A 20794-nucleotide genomic window follows, 5' to 3' on the forward strand; every position below is an offset into this window, starting at 1 on the left:
CCCATGCAGGGATCCTACCTTTAACAGTTGGGACTTCAGATCCGTTTCTCTGCTCTGACTTTCCTGGTTCACGCTTTGGATCTCCTTCTTTGTCTGCTCCATAGAATTCTCCAGCTCTGTTGGAAAACAGCAGAACAACAGACAATCATCAATCAAGTCACAAAAAAGTTAATCACATGAGCAGCAGACATAGAGAAGAGGTATCTTTACCTTTCATGGTTTTTGTAACGGTCCTGCTCTCCTCCTCAGCAATCTCCAGCTTTTGTCTCTGAAATGCAGAAGCATCAGCATGATTACATGCTAAACATTTACACAGCAGCATTCCTGTACCTTGAGATAACTGGGGAATAATGACGGGCTCCAGAAAACATGCAAGATTGTGGATGAAATGCCTCTGTTAATGAGGCTACTTTCACAATGCCTGCAAGCAAAACAGCTTATAGTAATAAACGTGAGTCTGGGCAGAGATACAGATTTGGACCCAAGAATAAAAAGACATTTTAATAATAAAATAAAGAAAGTAGAGTCTTAAACTTGTGGATCAGGTTTTTACTTTAACCATATTTTTTGATATATTAACAAAAATGACCATAAATATATCTTGCTTTAATTTTTTTGGGATGATGATCACCAGATCTCGTTGTTTCTGTGAAAACTCCAATTCCATCAAACTTACAAAAACTAGCAATGCAGCTGCTGTAGCGTCTGCAGAGGACTAGATCTCACTGAGACAAAGGAGGGGGAGATATTTTATGAAGCATCAGGATCCTTTAGCCTGCAAAATGAAATGACGAGGCAATGCAAGGCCCGCAACAGCGGTTAGAGCACGCTGGTCAAATGCATGAGGACAAAATTCATTGTTCAGTTCAGTAGCTTTTATTTGTCCCAGTATGGGCAATTTTGTGCAGTGGTAGTACACCTTTCAGACACATGTTCACATTTCACAAATCACAGATAAAAAATAAAAGATAAAAAATAAAAGAAGCACGCATTGGAATGTACAAAGTCAGAAGATATTTGAAAGAACAGTCCCCCCCTTTTTTTAAACATCCTCCTTCAACCATATCTATATATATATATATATCTATATATATATATATATATATATATATATATATATATATATATATATATATATATATATATATATATATATATATATATATATATATATATACCGTAAATTCTCTAATATTGTCCTGTATTCCAATAGCGGCCGGGTCTCTAATAATGGCCGGTCTCGCTGTCAGAGGAGGTAAATAATGGCCGGTCTCTAATACAGGCCAGGGCTATAAACGTTTTTTCTGGGCATACCTCAACATTATACTTGTGGTAGTAACATACAAGTACCACAGCCCTGCGCAGCTGGACGACAGGCCCTGACTGCTGCCCGTCTGCGCGAGGAAGAGAACAGACACGCAGCAGAACAGGAAGAGCGCGAGTGATGAGGAGATTAAAGGGAGAGATGAAGAGGAGGAGAAAAACTGAGGAGGAGGTTTAAACAGAATTGGAGGATTTTTTTTATTTTTTTACTTCAAACCAAGCGAGACATGGTAACTGTACTTTTTCAATAAATGAACCTAGTGTTTTATAGGTTCAAATAGACACAAAATCTCATTTTTATTCATTCCACTGGTAGTCTGTTTTGCTCAAATAGCAATAGAGGCCTGTCTCTAATTCTGGCCTCTATCCAATAAAGGCCTGGACCGCGATGCACTTGAGTGAAATAAAGGCCCGGGCCTATATTAGAGAATTTACGGTATATAGGGATGGAATGGTTTATGAAGAAGAATAGGAAGCAAAGCAGCGTAGCCGGGTGTAGCTGAAAAAAATCAGTTGTTGTGGAGAATTGTGTGGGTATGGCGAGTGGGAAAGAACAGGAGTTGGAAGACGCACCAGCAGCACTTTATAGGTCTGCTGTAATGGACCGCATTGTATTTAGAGTGACCTACGATGACGGCGGAAAGAAAGTTGTGGATAAAAGTGCAACAGTGTGCAAGCATTGTGCGACATGTTTTGTTTATGCTAACAGCAACACGACCAACATGTCATGCTAACCCCCAAATCCCACATACTCCGTCAGCGCTTCGCCCCGCTGCGCTCCAGACCGGCTGCTCAAAGCAAAGCCTACAGCCTCCACTGTGGCTCCCGTCCGCTCCGCTCTAAGTTCCTTGTAGATCGTAGAGGGCATGCACGAGATGATTAAATTCAAAGCAGCAAAACATGCGGAAATTATCCAGGGTTTCCGCGGATCATTACAAAAAATTACAATTCATTATTTTTTGGGGATTTTTTCATTAATTTCATTAATTATTATGGGATTTCGGGGTAACAATCAACAAATAATGATAAATCTAACTGAATTAGAGAAGAAAGTAGTTATAACTATCTAAAACTAAGCTAGAATGAAAAATCTAAAACCTTTATAACCTTGTAAAGAGAACTCAGGGAGTTCCTTGTAAATTCAAGGCCACATTCATTCCTCTAGAAAATATATGTGATCTTTCTTTGTTTTGTTTCTGAGCAACAACTTTTAGCTTAACTTTGGGTCACATGACTCATTCAGAGACAGATCTGACCCTCTCCTATAAATAGGTTTTTAAAAGCTCATTGGTACGCAACAAGTGCTTTTAATTAACCTGATAAATGATTTAATAATATAACTCAGATCAAGCTGATGCTTGGAGCAAAAGTTTTGCAGTGTTGCTTGAATTTCTTTCCCTGTTCTTGTGGCAATTAATGATTTAGGTCCCTGATCACACGGTTGGGTTTAGTGTCCATGTTTGAACATCTAATGGGATTTATGAGTTTGGATGAGCTGCTCAAACATCCCATTGTCCTGAAATCTACATGGAGTATGACATGCTGCACAATGCTTAAGGGCTCCTATACATCTCTACATGCAGAACAAGATATCTGCATGTGCAAACAAGACCGGGGCGCTCTAAATTCAAATCATGGCAGAATTACCGCTGTGCATTGAAACATGGACGCCTGTGAGTTATCTCTGAGAGGGGCTGCAGTTTCCTCCGTTCTTTAACAATCACTATCATCACCAGAGATTCTTCAATTCTTCTTACCAGACTGGAAAGCTGCTGCTCCAGAGTAGCTCTATCGTGATGAGCAGACTGAAGCTCTTTCTGTTTGCTTTCCAGGTCGACGCTCAGCTCGCTGATCTGTTGAGACAAACATCGTAAACATGTATTGGGCCATAATTCATGTTTTATCACAGTACCATTATGTATAGACGCAGGAATTTTGTTTATTTACATTAAGGCCTGAAAACAGAGCTGTAAAGTATATGACAGACAACACCTCCAGGTTTATCCCTCCCAGATGCTGTGTTACAAAGCAACTATGTTATGTAAAAAGGTTTCAGGAAATTCTAAGGCCACAGACCTTTTTTTCCTGAGCTTGAACCTGGACCTTGAGGCCACTGATTTGCTGCTGCGACAGCGACACTGCGTCCTCCTTCTGCTGTGATGCCCGCAGCCGGAGCTGGAGGTCCGCCACTTCCCTCTCCAGCTCCATGATCCTGGAGCGCTCAGAAACTGTGGCCACCTGAGGCATACACAGGACAGAGGAGGCGTGAGGGCCCACAGGATGCCCCACAGAAGACATCTTATGCTGCAAAAACAAACATTCGCATGTTTAAATAAATAATTTGTCTAATAAATTAAAGCCTTTAAAATCTACAGCGCCTTGAAAGATATTAATACAGTATATATTGTTATCCTTCACTGCTATGGTACTGCCAACATCACCACATATTATTCTTATATTGTTCAGGGATCTTATGAGACAGATAAACACACATTATTGTAAAACACCAGCTATTCTGAGATGATTAGAGAACAAATAGCATCGTGGAGACCAAGAGATACAGCAAGCGATTCAGGGAGGAAGCATTTGAGATGGTTGAACATCTTAAAGTTTGAAATATAGGCCGCCTCTTTGAAATTAACGATGTGGCAGAGAGAGACTGATCAGAGAAGCAGCTAAGATGGCCACTGTCACTCAGGGGGGAGCTGTTTAGATCCACACCTCAGGTGGCAGAAATTGGCAACAGAACAACTTCCCTTTATGAATCTACAAAATAAAAACATGTTCTGATTTAAAACAGAACTGAACTTTTTGGCCAATCAGTACAAAATAAAGGTGGGAAAACGTCCCATCCTCCTGAATGCACCGTCTCCAGAGAGAAGCATGATGGGTGCATTCTTCTGTGAGGATCCTTCTCATCAGCAGTGACTGGAGGGCTTCTCAGACTGGATGAGAAAATGAAAATAGGAATGTAGAAGGAAAACCTCTTAAAGGAATAGTACACCCAAAACATGATTAGCCTTCATTTTCTACTCACCCCCATGCTGAACAACACCCTGGAGTACTTTTTTGATATCTCAAATGCATCTGGAGATCTGGGAGGCTTCTTGCTGTCTGCTGACATTCAAATAATGGAGGTCTATGGTGACCGAGACAGAAAGGTCCATAAAAGTCCACAAAAAACGTGTCAATATTCCTCCATACTGCTCGTCCAATGTATTCCAAGTTTCCTGAGTGGGTAGCATCCAGAATTTACTCGAAACAAAATCATTTAGAATGTTTTTAGAGCATAAACAGTAGTGTATAGGATTTCCTGAAAGCGCGCACATGCGCGATCCCGACGCTACGGAAGCCGGCAGACCAAACCAGCGCATTCAGCTCGGCAAAGAACTCATGCTCTTCCTCAACACTGAAGTCCTCAGACATTTTTCTTTCGTTGTTTCTTTCTTTGCACAGGTAAACGGCACATTTCTTCTTCTACGCTTGCATTATTGGAAGAATGCGCACTTTCATCTGGTTTGGTCTGCCGGCTTCCGTAGCGTATGATCGCGCATGTGCGCGCTTTCAGGAAATCCTATACACTACTGTTTATGCTCTAAAAACATTCTAAATGACTTCGTTTCGAGTAAATTACGGACGCTACCCACTCAGGACACTTGGAATACATTGGACGAGCAGTATGGAGGAATATTGACACGTTTTTTGTGGACTTTTATGGACCTTTCTGTCTCGGTCACCATAGACCTCCATTATTTGAATGTCAGCAGACAGCAAGAAGCCTCCCAGAATCAGATGCATTTGAGATATCAAAAAAGTACTCCAGAGTGTTGTTCAGCATGGAGGTGAGTAGAAAATGAAGGCTAATCATGTTTTGGGTGTACTATTCCTTTAAAGGCTACAATAGTCTAGGGTGGTGGTCGAGCTTTAAGAGGGAAATAAACCTACCCATACGGCCAGGACCATAATAGGAACATCAGCATCAGAAAGAAAATCATGTATTAAATGGTCTAGTCAAAGTCCAGGGCCGTTTCTCAATATATGTACTTGTGCGTTCTCGTGTGCTCGTGAAACGTCATCACCCTCAGTCCTAGTACTGTTCTAATTCACATGAACAGCAGATCGAGAACGGAGAAAGTCCCCGGATGTTGTTCTCGCCCCTCCCTCTTTACCCAGCATGCATCAGAGCAGACTTGTCCTTTCTTAGACTGACAGCTGTCCCAGCATGCACTGCGGCAGCAGCAGCTTCCAATGGAGCGCTCACAGAGCTCAGAGTATTAAATTTAAAGTTCTCTTTTCTGTTGCCGTTGTTCTATAAAAGTATGTTTTAAGATCATTTGAGGTGAGAATATTATACTTTAAAGCGTCACTATATGGTCAATTTACCGATTTAATGCATAATTTAAAATTTTTTTTCCAAATTTGAGAGGACTGCAGCAACCAGCGGACCTCCGAGGCTAACCGCAGCCAGGGCTAACGTTAGCCCGTCTGCAGCAGCCGTCTTTTGGTATAGCCGTGTGTGAAGGACACTGATGGCGATTTTTTTATTTTATTTTGCAAAATGCTAATTTGATTTGTGTTTATCTGACTGTGTTCATTATTATTACCCCAATAAATGAAAAGAGTCAGAATTTAGTATTATCTAGACTAATAATAACAGGAGGGGAAATGCAGCTCCAAGAGGAGCATGTGATGACGTCATCAGTACGCTTCTGTTCCATTTGACCCATATTTATTCTGCGTCCTCCCGTTCTCCCCAAGTCCATATTTTATTGTGTTCTTCTCCAGAGATGGGAAGTAACGAAGTACAAATACTTCGTTACTGTACTCAAGTAGATTTTTCTGATATTTTTACTTTACTTTACTACTTATTTTTATGGCGACTTTTTACTTCTACTCCTTACATTTTTACACAAATATCTGTACTTTCTACTCCTTACATTTTAAAAAATTGGCTCGTTACTTTAGTGTTGAATCATTTCAATGGAGTTACCGTTATTATTTTTCACGTCATCAATACCAAATTCAATCTAATTGGATGGGAATCTACGTTGCATTTGACGCACCACTACAAGATGAATCGACAGATTCGGCGGTATTCATTGGCAGCAAATCATTGCAGCTTGGTGGCGGTGGCGTTAGCATAGTAGCATGGACGACGAGATGATTGAAAATGAACACAACGGAGATCTAGTCCTATTGGCAGACATCCATTTAAAATGTAGGCAACGGCATGAAAAAAGTGGTTTCTACTTTTACTTTTATACTTTAAGTAAATTTACAAGCCTGTACTTTGGTACTTTTACTTGAGTAAAGAAGTTTAATCAGTACTTCCACTTTTACCAGAGTATTTTTTAACACAAGTATCTGTACTTTTACTCAAGTATGGAAAGTGAGTACTTTTGCCGTCTCTGTTCTTCTCAAGAACATACTTGGCGAGGACATGAGTCCGTACTCTCATTCTTGTGAATTGAGAAACGGCCCAGGTTTCTCTCCAGCAGGTCGTTAGGCTGAATTTTGTCACTGCTACGCTGAAATTAGACCAACTGACTGCCATCTGGGCTGCTTTCTGTCCAGAGCATTTCAGTAAAACCTCCCGCAACACTGAAAGTTGTCAAAATACACTGAAATCTCCGAACTTTAATCAGAGTAAAGTAAGGTGACCAGATTTCTGAAATCAAATCTGGGGACATTTCTTGCTCGTGGATAAAAATCAATACATCTTATCGAGATGAAATTAGGAAACGGGGACAGTAATGGTTTCATATATTTTTACATATTTATTAATATTTAAACAACAAAAATCAAGTGTAAAAGCCAGGAATGTGCCTTTCCAAACGTTTAGTATATCCTAAGATTAATAACATGAATAGTGTTATTAGTAGAAAACTAGAACTGTGTCTCTGGGTTGGGGCAAAGTGGTGGGGGTGGGAGCGGAGGGGTCAAGGGTCATTAGCAGGGCTTTCCAATTTTGGGGGCCCAATGAGCTCTGCCGCCTCCTAAGGGGAGAGTGACATGAGGGAAAGAAATTTAGAAAAGTAAATACAAACATTTATTCTATGCCTGTGGCTGTCTGTTGAGACAGAGTTTCCCCACCTCTTCAAAAAAGTGCAACAAATACTTATTCTGTTTACATCTACTGTACATACCTATAAGAAATATTTTTTTTCTTCATTAACATAAAAAAAACAAATAGTAGTCAAGCCTGCAGGTAAAGGTTCATATATGTTTCTTACTGTCACCTAGCCAGATCAATTCAATTCAATTCATTTTATTTATATAGCGCCAAATTCACAACACATGTCATCTCAAGGCACTTTACAGTTCAACCAGATCATACAGTCAAATCGATACAAATTTTTCTATCTAAGGAAAACCAGTTGATTGCATCGACTCATTGACTCAAATACAATCCCTCACACTAAGCATGCTTGTAGCGACAGTGGAGAGGAAAAACTCCCTATTAACAGGAAGAAACCTCCAGCAGAACCAGGCTCAGTGTGAGCGGCCATCTGCCGAGGCAGACTGGGGTTCAAGGAGACAGAAGCAGAGATACAAAAAGCAACTGTAAAAGGCGGCCCCGTCCAGGAAACACACAGCCAGGCAGACGAGCTCCGAGCCAGCTCCCATGCCAGAGGACGAAGAGAGCACATCCAGTTAGTCACGGTCAGAGAAACAGGGCTACACTGGAAAACAGGCCGATCTCCAACATCTATAAACAAGGGTGTTGATGGAAGCAGCACAGCTGATGTTTCTTTCCAGGATGGAGTCACAGCTAAACAGGAACAGACGAGGCAAAGCTACTCTGAGGAAAAGCAGAGAGAGCAGAACGTTAGAGATTGAACTAACAGATTCTGCAGAATAGGAGAACAGAGAGAGAATGAAGCAGAATGATGAAATGGGGATCCCTATGTCCTCCAGAAGTCTGAACCTATAGCAGCATAACTATAGAGATAGCTCAGGATAACCTGAGCCACTCTAACTATAAGCTTTATCAAAAAGGAAAGTTTTAAGCCTAGCCTTAAAAGTAGACAGGGTGTCTGCCTCACGGACTAAAACTGGTAGTTGGTTCCCCATCAGGGGCCTGTGTGTCTCAAAGTAGCAGGTTCATTTTTCCTACTAACCTGAGTATACAGCCACTCTGTGTTCCACAGCATACTTTGCACACTACATTACTCAATATGTTAGTTTATCACTCAAATCATGTCAACGCTTTATCACTTGAACTTTATTAATACATATTATACATTTTAAATGTTTGAAACAGAAATATTAACTGAACAGGGTCTGAGGCAGTAGCCCTGGTAATTATGGTAAAATAATATAAGAGAAGACATAGCAAGTAAAAAGCAAAATAACCTTTTTAAATGTCTTAAACAAGTTTAACCATTGAACAGCAGAATAGGCTTAACATCAACACAATGTATATAATCCAAGAATAGTCCATATTTATAAACAGCAATAACATATACATATATAATTTCCTTCTTTTTACAGCTTCTGTATTGTGCATTAAGGTTTCCTCTTATGTTTCCTGCTCTCTGCTTTACTCCTCAAAGTAAATTTTTCTCCCTTCTTGTCAACCGTTTTTTCTATCAGAGTTCCTAGTTTCCTCCTCTCTCATTCAATCTCCTTTCTGTCTTTCTATCTTCTTCCTCACTCCTCCAGCATCAATCTTACATTATTCTAAAACAGAGACATTATACAATCAAAATCACCTCCAAAAAAATTAGGATGTGCAACATGAAAACTTATTATTATTAATATCTCATCTAAATACTAAAAATGCTAATTACCACAATATTAGGAGCTACAAGCAAAAACCACATAATAAATGAACATTAAACAGGTGGTTATCTCTTCCTCCATCATTCTCAAATCATGTAGATCTTGTCTTATTCAGTTCTCCTGTTACTGACTCCTATTTTTTCACAAGGAACTTTCATATATATCCAAACTGAGCAGTAAAAAAGCACAACAAAAACTGGAAGTCTATGCTCATAAATCACAACCATAAATCATCAAAACAAATTGAAATAACTCTACTTATAATAACTATCTGAAATATAAACTAAAGGTCACCTATCCATTCTAAAACATCTTTATACAAACCCTTGTTGATCCCTGGAGAACCAGCGTACCAGATTAGCGCCTTACAAGGAGTTTTCAATCATTTTGCTACATTTTAACCCAGCGTCTTTTACTCATGCTCAACTCGTGGTCTTGTCTTACTTTTTATTACTGTTTTAACCTGGACACAAACCAAACATTTATCACAAGATCAGCCCGATCAGAATAAAATTAATTGATTAACACACTTACCATCACTCAGCGTAGCTCCTCATCAGTTGCCACAGGTTGTAAAAAACGAACTTCCACTTCTTCTTCTTCTTCTGTTTTAAAAGTGATGCGCTCTTCTTCCTCTTTGTCTTTTAATGGCAGCTGACATCCAAAAGGATCATTACCGCCCTTCTAGTGGTGCGCTCTGATCCTTATCTTTATGTTATCAGCAGCGCAACCAGCTACCGTAATACCTATTTTTGCGCGCAACAGCTCTACTGTAATAACAGTCTACACGCAACATTTTTCGCCTCGGTAAAATCGGGGACATTTCCGGGGACAGCTTTAGCCGGGGACAGGTGGTCCAAAACGGGGACAGTCCCCGGAAATCGGGGACGTCTGGTCACCCTAGAGTAAAGGCCAGGGAAACTGGGATTTTAAACACAATTACCTCCAAATTTGACATGTATGCAGTGGTGGAAAGTATCAAAGTACATTTAGTTGGTGACTGTACTTAAAAAGTTTTTTTCAGTATCTTCACTTGAGTAATTTTTTTCGGGGGTTACTAATAGTTTCACGCCACTAGATTTTAAAGTCCAATATTATACTTTCTGCTCTATCTCCATCTCTAGGAAGCTGCTAGTTACTTGTTCATTTTGATGCAGCCTAGCTTTTTTAATCCACTGTTTAGTTTTCCTTCTTGAAATGCAATATCAACATGTAAGCTAGCAGCCCTTAGGACTGAATTAACACACCACTGTTTTAGAGATTTAAACAACATTCCACAGATATGAGAAACTCAGGGCAGATATTATTGGTAGATTATACGTTTTATTAAGGCGTTAGTTGTTCACTAGGCTGACCTTTAAACTCTATTCCATAATGAAAGTTTAACAGAAATCAAGTAACCTTTTTGATTTGTTTTTAAATAAGGAATAATAATCAAAATAGTTTTTGTGCTGAAGTTCTTTATAGGTGGTTAGCAATTTGCAGCAGGTGGTTCTACGCATCAATACATCAGGGGGTTTCTGAAAGTTACAAGGTTTTTTTAAATTACTCTGAAAATTATACAGAAATGTAATTTGTATATTTTTTTGAAATCTTAGATACTTTAAAATGCACCTACTTTTGAATAATTATTTTCAAAAGTGAGTATTTTTTTAAAGACCTTTTAAGTACCTTTTTAAGTCCAGATTAAAGACTATTTTTTTTATACTTAGGACACATTGTTTTATGCTTATGTTTTTAGTATGATTTTTTTTTTTTGCAATGTTTTCATTTTTCTCTGAAGCACTTTGGTCTTCCTGGTGTTTTTTGTAAAGCGCTATATAAATAAACTTTGATTTGATTTATTTCAATACTTTTACTTGAGTAGATTATTGACTGAGTAATTTTTACTTGTAGTTGAGTAAGATTTGAATACAAGTATCAATAATTTTACTCAAGTACTACTGTTGATTACTTCGCCCACCACCGCATATGTGTGAGATGAACCCAGCAGACTTCAGAATCGACACCCAACAAGCAAGTGAACAGATGCTAACGTCTCCAACCAGACAGAGAGGAACATTTGGAGGTTCAGAAGGATTCTCAAATGGCTGGTCAGTCGACCTGATGGTCAGAGTAGATTTTTTTCTACCGCATGAAACCAGCTGCATGTGGATCAGAGGAGCATTTCACTGGGTCAGTCTTTTAGTTTGCATATTGAGGCGAGAAATGAACATCGCCTCCCAACACAGAGAAAAGATTGAAAGAAATAGGAAATTATGCAAAGCTGGTAACTACATACCTCAATATCTTCAATTAAAATCATAGTTTACAAAGTTTTAACAGACGGGGTCAATACAAATGCATGCCACACTTGTCAGATTTTTATTTCTAAAAATAATAAAACCAAGAATCATTTTTCTCCTACTGCACAATATGTATCTATCTCATAAAATCCCAAACTGTGAAAAACTCACAGCTATTAATGCTTCTGCATGGCTCTGTATAAGCAGTCTTTTCTGTCTCGTCATACATTAGTCTTCCTGTTCATCCAGCTGTTGTTTCAAAGATGTTTTTTTTTTTTTTTAAAGCCAAGAGGCAACTCTAAACTTTTATGAAAAGATCCAGCAAATATGCGAGTAGAGACCTTCAAACTATTTTCTGGAAATTAAATCAGCGCAAAAACATCCAAATGGTCAGAAGTGGCTATTTTGATTCTTGCTGTTTTCTTTCGATCTGGAAAGAAACTCAGTCTAGATTTAGCATCTATTTCTCTATAACAACCCAAGGTAATAAAACATCCCAGGGTCCAAGAACCCATCCAGAGGGAGAAATCAAAACTGAGTCCAGATCAAAATAAAAGTACATTTAAATCCATCGCAACACGATGACTGCTTAAAACCTAACCTCAATTCAGTAAAAAAAAAAAAAAAAAACAGATTGGGAGATAGCCCAACACAGAGTAACCGTCAAAGAGGAAGCTAAGAGAGAGAATTCACATGTCAATGACATAACTTCTATAATTAAAGCTGAATCTGTGAGCAGTTGGCTCAACTGTCATTTACAGGAAAAACTAAACGTTTTTTTTCCTATGATAGATTGCCAGCATCTCGCATTATTGGAGATTCTTCTTCTTCTTCTATCCCCTCACACCACCATCCAGGTGAGGTTTGGAGGACTTGATCCCTTTATTGATTACAGCATCCTAAATGCAATTTACATTTTCGTTTATCACATATGTTTTTATTTTGGCTTTATGCGTGCTTAACGCTTAATCTTTTTTGACACTTAACTATAGTTTTAAATAACAAGTGCGAGAAAGAACGTGATCATTTGAAGAACAAAAATGTCTGCTTTTTACACAGCGCTGTTAGCCCTGAGCTGACGGAAAAAGAATAAACTTTCACAGTGTGACAAGAACATCAGGAAGTACAAGAAATACTGCTAGTTTTTTATCTATTATTTTTAGGAAAGCTTTTTTTAACATGTAGTAACATAATAGCTTAAGAAACAGGATCCAAGATTTTTTAAACATGATCCAAGATTTTTTACTAATTTTAGCCTAACAACCCAGATAAAATGTCACAGATAAATTACATTCAATTAGCTATGTGTATATTAGAAAAAAAAATAAATACTGTTTCATTTTTTTCTATTTAAAAAGAGATTTTCTGAGGTTTAACCATAAAGATGTTGCCCAGTAGTACATAAAAAACCCAAAACAAATCAACGTTGCCTGTGTTTTGGTATTTTCAGAATAAAATACCACCCTAATCAGAGAACCTATCTGTAAGCAGCGACAGGTCAAAGTTTTTAAAGCATAAAGAATGTCTTCCACATTTATCTTAAAGCTAACAAGTCCCACTTTGTTTTCTTCTTTTTCTCTGTTGCAAAGCCTTCTCCTTAGGAAAACTTTTAAGTCCTTCTTTTGAAGCTTAACTATGGAGGACCAGCTCTACCATATTTAAAAATACAGAAATAAATAATAATAAATTTATGTCTCACTGTATAATTTAATTTCTACCTACATTTATTTGTTTTTTGGGGGCATTTAATTGTATGCTTATTTATTTATTTATTCATTTATTTCTGTATTTATTTTTAAATATAGTAGAGCTCATCCTCCATACTTAACTAGCTCTGACTAAAAATATAAGACCCTACTAAAACACTAAAAATCTGTCTTTCTTCACATCATGTAAGAGAAAAAAAAAAAGTTTGAATTAAGCAGAATTTAATCATGGTTGTAAATTAGTAAAATACCGTTTTAAAGAGTCTAATATTTCACACAGGCAACATGGCATCACTATATATCTAAATAATTAAATACTTCCTATAGTAGGCAGGGTAGAATAACATCTGACCACTGCGCTTATATCTTTTCATGTTGAAGTGCTTAAAAAGTAGTTTAAAAAATGGAGATTGTGAATTAGACTAAAAATTCCCCAAAAAATAATCCTTTTTGTGGGATTAGAATCATTGTTCAAAGCTGAATTAAAGCCAAATTAATTAATCTGTTAGTTAAGTTCTTCTGTGGGATTTGTTGGCAAGAAGAAAATGTCACCAGCCGTATTCTAGGCTGGCAGGTATCTCCAAACAATATCAGTTGAACTCATGCACGCATGCATATTGTTTAGGAAAGCCTGGCTTCTAAGGGAAGCTACATGCAGATGAGCTGTTATGTCTCAGCGCCACAGCTGTGGAATATTTCCACAGGGCCTCAGCGGTGCGCTTCTCTTAATATTCACGGTGCATCATTATTAAACCCAGTGGGGGGAAAAAAAGGCCGTGACTCAGCCCTGGTGTGGGACTGCATTACCCTAGTGTCCTCTAAATCCCTCTGGAGTTTTTCAGCTTTGGTCTTTTCAAAGAGCAGGCTCTGCTCAAGCTCCTTTATGTGGGCATGCTCCAGCCTGGTCTGCGTCTGTTAGTAAGAGAGAGCAGGAAGAGAAGGAGAACAAACACCAACGCTGCAATGACATGCCAGCTTTGTGCAACACAAGGAGAGAATGCTTGAAAAAGAAGAGCAGCGAGTGAGACAGAAGATTTCACAGCTTTGGTTATTGTTATGATCTCAGTAACGGTCACTTATCGGCTCATTTACTGAATTGAAATAATTTATTTTACATTCAGCATAGAATCCCAGCAGATTTAGGTACTTATTTATATCTGCTGTGAATAAAAACAAAAAAAGTGCAAAGAGTTCAAGCGAAGCTGAAGATGAAGGCAGACAAGAATGGTGATGTGTGGATGAACAGATGATGGATGAACAGGAAGTTTTAAAGATAGTAGAGACATTTGAGGAGAAGAGTCACCAAACTCCAAGATGAATAAATAAACAGGGCAGATGGAAATGCAGGATTTAAAGAGTGCAAGAACAGGAAAAAGTTCAGTTTTACTCATTTTTTAAAGGAAAGATGGAAATCTACTTCAGTGTTACTTCATGTGGAGATCCACAAAAACAAAGCTGATAACACAGACCTCTAGAAAAAGTCTGATATATATATTGCAATGTGAAATTTGTTTATTTTAAGGATGTATACCTCAAGGTCTCCTTTGGTGATACAAGCCTCCTCTACACGGAACTGCAGGTCCTCCACTTTTCTGTTAAAACATACAATAGTGTCAAAAATAAGAATAAAATAGTCAGGAAATCTGGTAAAGAATATTAAAGGAAAAGTCCGCTCACATTCAGAATTCAAACTTCTAAAAGTACTTTAAATATGTAATTATTACATACTGTTAAATAAATGATAGGTGTTTTTAATTAAGAGTAATTTCGTTTGAATGTGCTTTACTGGAGGCATCCATGTTTGTCAAAGAACACTACTGCCACCTACTGGTTTGAGACGTCACGATGCGGTATCAGCTGTTGATCAAGTCCCAGTTCTGTATCTGGCATTTGTCACAACGCGCTTTTATCCAAGTCATCTTGAAAACATTCTTCTTCCAAATTTTGGCTACATATTACGTGCTTTTTCTCAGGAGTTCGATGGCAAATCCTCCCTCTTCAATTTGACAATCCAACGACGAACCCGTCCGTTGAGGATCAGGAATCGGAAAGGTGAAATAACTAATTTTTTTTTCACTTTTACCCACGGGGGCATTGTCAGTTTAACTATAAATCTGGTGAATTTCAATTGTGAAGTCCTCTGGAAATCTTCAATAATTGTTGTTGATTGCAGATGTGTCTAGTAGTTCCAATTGATTCTGTTTGTAATGCAGGGAGAATGTTGCTAGGCTTACAGTACCGTGACGTCACTGCCAGAAGATATCAGGAGTGAGGGGTTACTATAATTGGGCAAAAATTTAATTTTTTTCACCAATTAACGCTAAATTAATTTAATCACCGAGAACATATTGGTTTTACGTATAAATAATGACCCATTGATTATTCCTTGCTGACTGGACTTTTTCTTAAAAGCAACTTTTTATTTTAATAAGAGGTCCATCTAAAGCTTGGTTTCTTTTTTATATTATGTCCCCTGGGGAGATTTTTGTAATGAAGCAGTGATTTTTAAAATAAACTAAACTAACTAAACTTTATACTCAGTTAGGGACTAACCGTGGCACACAGGGCAGCAGATAAGCCCGTCGAACCACTTTGATGAGTTTGGCAGAAGGAAGGACCTACCTCTTCTCCTCTTCTAGTTGGTTGAGCAGCTCCACTTTATCTCGATCAGCTGCCTCTACCAGAGAGCGAAGCTGATCCAGCTTGGCCTCCATCTCCACTGCATACTGTGAAATACAAAATAAAAGTGGAGTCAATGGCACAAAGAACATTAAATACTGAAGGCAACAGACTGTAAGACCACGGTTAATCCAGATTGGGGAAAAAAAAAACAAGAACAAATAAACTCCATGATGCTGAGACCTGGCACACCTCAAGGTTGCATACTCGGCCCACTGCTGTTCACTTTGTAGAAGCATGACTATAAATTTACAAAATATGAAACATCTTAAGTTGTTTGATGATTTGAGACTAATGAATCAGTTAGTATGGAAGGAGCCAAACATCTAGAGGCCTTTCAGCATCAGCAAACATGCTTAAAATGACCTCAACAGTATCTATAAAACACCTCCCTGATTACCTAACCTGGCTGAGGAACACTACTAGGTCATATAACGGTCTCAGCAAAGAGTTAAGTTCTTTCTTTTATTTTTTCCTTTATTTTTTAGGTTCCTTTTTCTCTTTTTTTCCATACTGTAGTTTCTTTAATCTTTTGTTTTTCAGACTGAAGTTTCATTTTTTTGGACAATAGTTTGTCTTATTTTTTTTTCAGACTGTAGTTTTTTATTTATTTTTAATCTCTTGTTTCTTTTTCCTCCTTTTTTCCGGACTGTAATCTTTTTCGACAGTAGTTTCTTTCTTTCTTATTGTAGTTTCTTTTTTTCTGCTTTCTTTTTTCAGACTGTAGTTTATTTATTTCTCTTTTTCAGAACATAGTTTCTTTCTTAAAGATTGTAGTTTTTCTCTCTCTCTTTAAAGGACTGTGTATTTTCTGAGAAACTGAAACAAACATGATTCCCCATTCCACCAAACCAAAACACTGCAAGTTTGCACCATATATATTTGTCTTTGCAATGCTCTGAATTTCCATATCAATGTGTTTTTGCACCATGTTTTTTTTTTCTGCCACATTGTTTACATTTGATCACTGCTGCACTTTATGGAATGGGAATATTCATTTCACTGCTAAGCTGCTACTCATTTACTATTAACTAGCAGTAATAGTCTTAGCTTTACCTTATTCCATACCTCTGAGCCACATGTTTACATTTTAACTAACCCCAAGCTGCTTTTATTAAATTCTTTTTTTCATTAACTGTAGAAAACTCACCTGATCCCGCCCTTTCCTCAGCACGGCCATCTCCTGTTGCACCTCTCCCGCGCGGCTGGTTGCTTTGGCGACCTCGCACCTCTCTAGGTCCCTCTCTAGCAGCAGCTGTTCGATGTGCTGCTGCTTCTCCTTCAGGGCCTCCTGCAGCGCTGTGGTACTTGAAATTTTCCGAGCGTAGCGCACAGATGTTTCGGTCAGCTGGAAGATAAACAAAAAGTAAACAAATTTCAGCATGTGGGTTTGTAAAAGGTTGGACGGGGTAAAAAAAGAAAAAAAAAGTAAATATAACATCGTAAGATTAATTTTGGTGCTACTAAGAAGCTAGAGGGAGAGAACTATTTCACAGACCCAATTGATCCAATTATCTTTGCACATTTTTCCAAGTTTCATCTAGAAAAGAAGTCTCTATTGATATTTAAGTTAGACAAATAATTAATTTATCTTTTCTCAAAGTAAAAAAAAATCACAATTATTTATTTTCTTAAGCAGACTGTGTTGCTTTTAACCCAATCCAAACATTGAGATATGAAACTTTATACTTTGGATCAAATCTGTGATAATGATTAATGCCAACATTACCAGTCCTGCCCTGCTTGGTTTGCCGCTGATGGAGGAGGTGGCAGAGCTAAGGGAGCTGATGGACGAAGCGCTTGGACTCCTCTTGAGAGTGGACCTCCTCCGGGAGCTCTTCGCCTTGGTCGGCGTGGTGCAGGGGAAGCCAATCCGTGTCACTTTGTGGACGGGAGCAAAGAGGCCATACCTGGGCAAGCACTGGAAATACCTGGGGGGGACAAGATGTCCCAAACTGTCAGTCTGCTGTAGGCTCAGGTACACTGTTGGTACTTGTGTTTGTTGTTTAATTCTGTTTTACATTACATTTGTGGGCGGAGAGAAGCAGCTTGTTGGCTCCACAGATAAAAGCTAACCGCTCTAATCTACAATGTTTCGACATAGGTGTAAATCTTGCTGATAATACAGAATTTATCAGTTTTAAATTTGAAACATTTATACGATTTTGACCTTATTGGACTTGCTTGGAAGAAACTAATTTACAATTTACGACTAGGCTTAAATAAATACTCCCTACGTTTAAAAGAAAATAGGAAAATTGATTCTAATCAGTGAATGTTTAATTGGATCATAAGTAGACCCAGGGTTATTCATTTGGCTCTAGGGGTGAGTATTGGCATGGCCGTTGCGAATCGATAAGTGTCACTATACTTGGGTCATGATTAGGGGTGGGTATTGCCAAAGAAGTCACGATTCAATTCGAATCACGATTCACAGGCCACGATGCGATTCTATCACGATGTATCACGATACTTGAATTATTGCGATGCATTGCAATATTTTATCCTCCATGTTTTGTTGTTGAATGACTCCCACGGCCGGAAATGCTTGTGACACAAGGCAGCGTGCGTCAACACATTTGCAGTGACATCTACTGGACTGGAAGTTGTATTACACTTGTTTTTGGCTGATGTTCGCCAACCATTCATGCAATTTTATTTATTCATTTTTTTAAATTAATAATCGATTCTTGGCATCAAGAATCGATGCAGTAGATCACGAAAATTAGAATCACGATGCATCATCATCACGATTATTTTGCACACCCCTAGTCATGATACGATATTATCACGATATTGCAATGTCACTATATATTGCAATATTTTCCCCAGCTATCAAAATTCAATGAATAGATAAAAAAGCAAGTGCTGTATATGTTCATCAGAAGATATTGATCATCTATATATATATCAATGTTATTTGGAGTTGGAGTCCATTTCTTCCACTGTGACCACCTCAAATACAGATATGGGGCTCCACAGAGCTTTCTGCCAGTGTATTGGTGCAGAGGTAGCCCATCTCCCCTCATTGTTTAAGGTAACCATGTTTTTTTTTTTTTTAATCCATACTAGGAAGTAAAAGATCGATATTATATCTGGCAGCCGAATATCATGACACATCGCCAAAACGATTATTTGCCACAACCCTACCTGGCTCCAGCTACAGCTCCATCATTCTTGCCCAGAGGTTCATCCAGCTCCACGCCGCACCACTCTCCCTTAGCGAAGTCGGTTTGTCCGAGAAAACGCACCACTCCTGCCTTCGTACCACCAACCTGTGCATAAAGGATGCTATTACTGAAATGGATTTTCTGTTTTTTAAATAATTTATTTCAAAATAAGCAATTCATACCGTGAGGTACCAGCATTACCAGGCAAAATACGAAGCATAATAAACCCCCTAAAAAATATGAAAACAAGAGACAACCTCCCAAATAAAACACACCAAAACAAATGTTAGTTGTTAAATAGCAAACATCCGGTTGACATACCACGAAAGAGGGGTCCTTATAGGCTGAAAGGATAGATCAGGGCTCCAAAGACTCAATTCTGACTTCAGTCCAGCTAAAAATTCCTTTTTATATTGTCTGTCATATTTTTATCTTTACTGGCATCTTGCTTTAACCCTCTGTACTCTAGATAAGCTACTGGAACCAGAATTTCCCTGAAGGAGTAATCCCAAGGGATAAACAAAGTTGAGTTCAAGTCTATAAAACTTGTTTAGAGCGGCAAAAATGACATAACGTCATAAAAAAAAAAACAAATACACAGTTAAAAAGAAATTTTCATCAAGAAATTTAAATAAAGAAAAGAAACTTCCAAAATACCTTTTCAATGGGTTGCTGAAATGTTTGGAATATTAATGTTTTTAAAAAAAAAGAACTGTATACGATAAAAATGTATATATTTCTGTTAAATTTAGAGTTCATTTATTTTGTTAATTCAATGCAATTAGCCATTGGAGAAAATGTCAACCAGCATTTGTTGTGTTTCTATTACTCCATTATCATACATTATCGAGGGTCTAAGGAGCCACAAGTTGCAGAGCCCAGGGATAAATGCACTATTCTATTGCCTTCTATTTAAAAAAAAAAACAAACACAAACCTAATATACCAAAAATAATGAAGACCAAGGGGCCAGCAAAGCGTCTTATGACCCATTTGCAGGTTTTCATTCTGTCCATATAACAAACACCAGGGGTAAACAGATAAATGGAGGCAGAAGATGTCTTTCAGTCATCAATGCACACATTCAGCGACACACAGGAGCTCTTTCAAGCTGGGCACCGTTTCATTCACAACACCTGTCCCATCAACCAGGAATCAGAATCAGAAATACTTTAATAATCCCAGGGAGAAATTACTTTCGTTACATTACTCCATCTGTAATAGAATGACTATAGGACCAGTTTGATAGAACACTACTTCATACAATATATATAATTATCAAGGACCCCATCAATTTGGGGTCCTTGGTCTGGAAAAAGTTGAAGACCCCTGGCATAAAGCATGAAAATAAGTTTATAAATAAATATATCAAACTCACCAGAGATGCAAATTATTTATAAACAAATCGATCACTATATCTTTGTGCAGGAAGTCTTTGAAAACAAAAGTGAACATAAAAAGCAGATTGTCGCTAGCTTAACTTGGCTCTAACTGACCAATCAGAGGACAGGAAATACTGAGGGTAGCATGGGCCCGCTAGCTGGGCCTGTGGGGCAAATCTGAAATTTGATTGGTTGAAGAAAATGTTCCTCACTAATATTGTGAATGTAACAACAGCCAGCGCTGCTGCTCCTGAAGGCCCTGGGCAGATTAGATTGGCATAGCAACACACTGAAATCTGACTGGACAAAAATATTTAGCAACCACATAAATGTAATGGAAGCAGCACAGGTAAGAAAAACACTACAAAATTAAGAGAATAGATTGTTTGGAATAAATAAATACAGTTGGATAGAAGAAGAATTAAAGTTGAAGTTGTGAATGTAGGTTGGTGTTTCTGACTGATT

General features: G+C 38.1%; 1 protein-coding gene across 2 annotated transcripts in view; it reads right to left on the minus strand.

Moving 5' to 3' along the window:
* clip1b (CAP-GLY domain containing linker protein 1b) overlaps positions 1-20794 on the minus strand; it is an 83933-nt gene that overhangs the window by 41509 nt on the left and 21630 nt on the right. Inside the window, exons 5-14 of one of the 2 annotated variants that reach the window (XM_038287018.1) lie at positions 18929-19053; positions 17508-17709; positions 16929-17126; positions 15722-15825; positions 14631-14691; positions 13907-14011; positions 3400-3561; positions 3081-3176; positions 211-268; positions 19-116 (exon numbers count right to left, since the gene is read on the minus strand). In XM_038287018.1, coding sequence (XP_038142946.1) covers positions 19-116; positions 211-268; positions 3081-3176; positions 3400-3561; positions 13907-14011; positions 14631-14691; positions 15722-15825; positions 16929-17126; positions 17508-17709; positions 18929-19053 — 1209 coding nt within the window. The remainder of the gene's footprint in view (positions 1-18; positions 117-210; positions 269-3080; positions 3177-3399; positions 3562-13906; positions 14012-14630; positions 14692-15721; positions 15826-16928; positions 17127-17507; positions 17710-18928; positions 19054-20794) is intronic. The other variant, XM_038287019.1, reaches the window with a different exon arrangement.

This window comes from Cyprinodon tularosa, unplaced genomic scaffold (assembly GCF_016077235.1).
Source record: "Cyprinodon tularosa strain WSP-4 unplaced genomic scaffold, ASM1607723v1 ctg233, whole genome shotgun sequence".
In the NCBI taxonomy this organism is placed as follows: domain Eukaryota; kingdom Metazoa; phylum Chordata; class Actinopteri; order Cyprinodontiformes; family Cyprinodontidae; genus Cyprinodon; species Cyprinodon tularosa.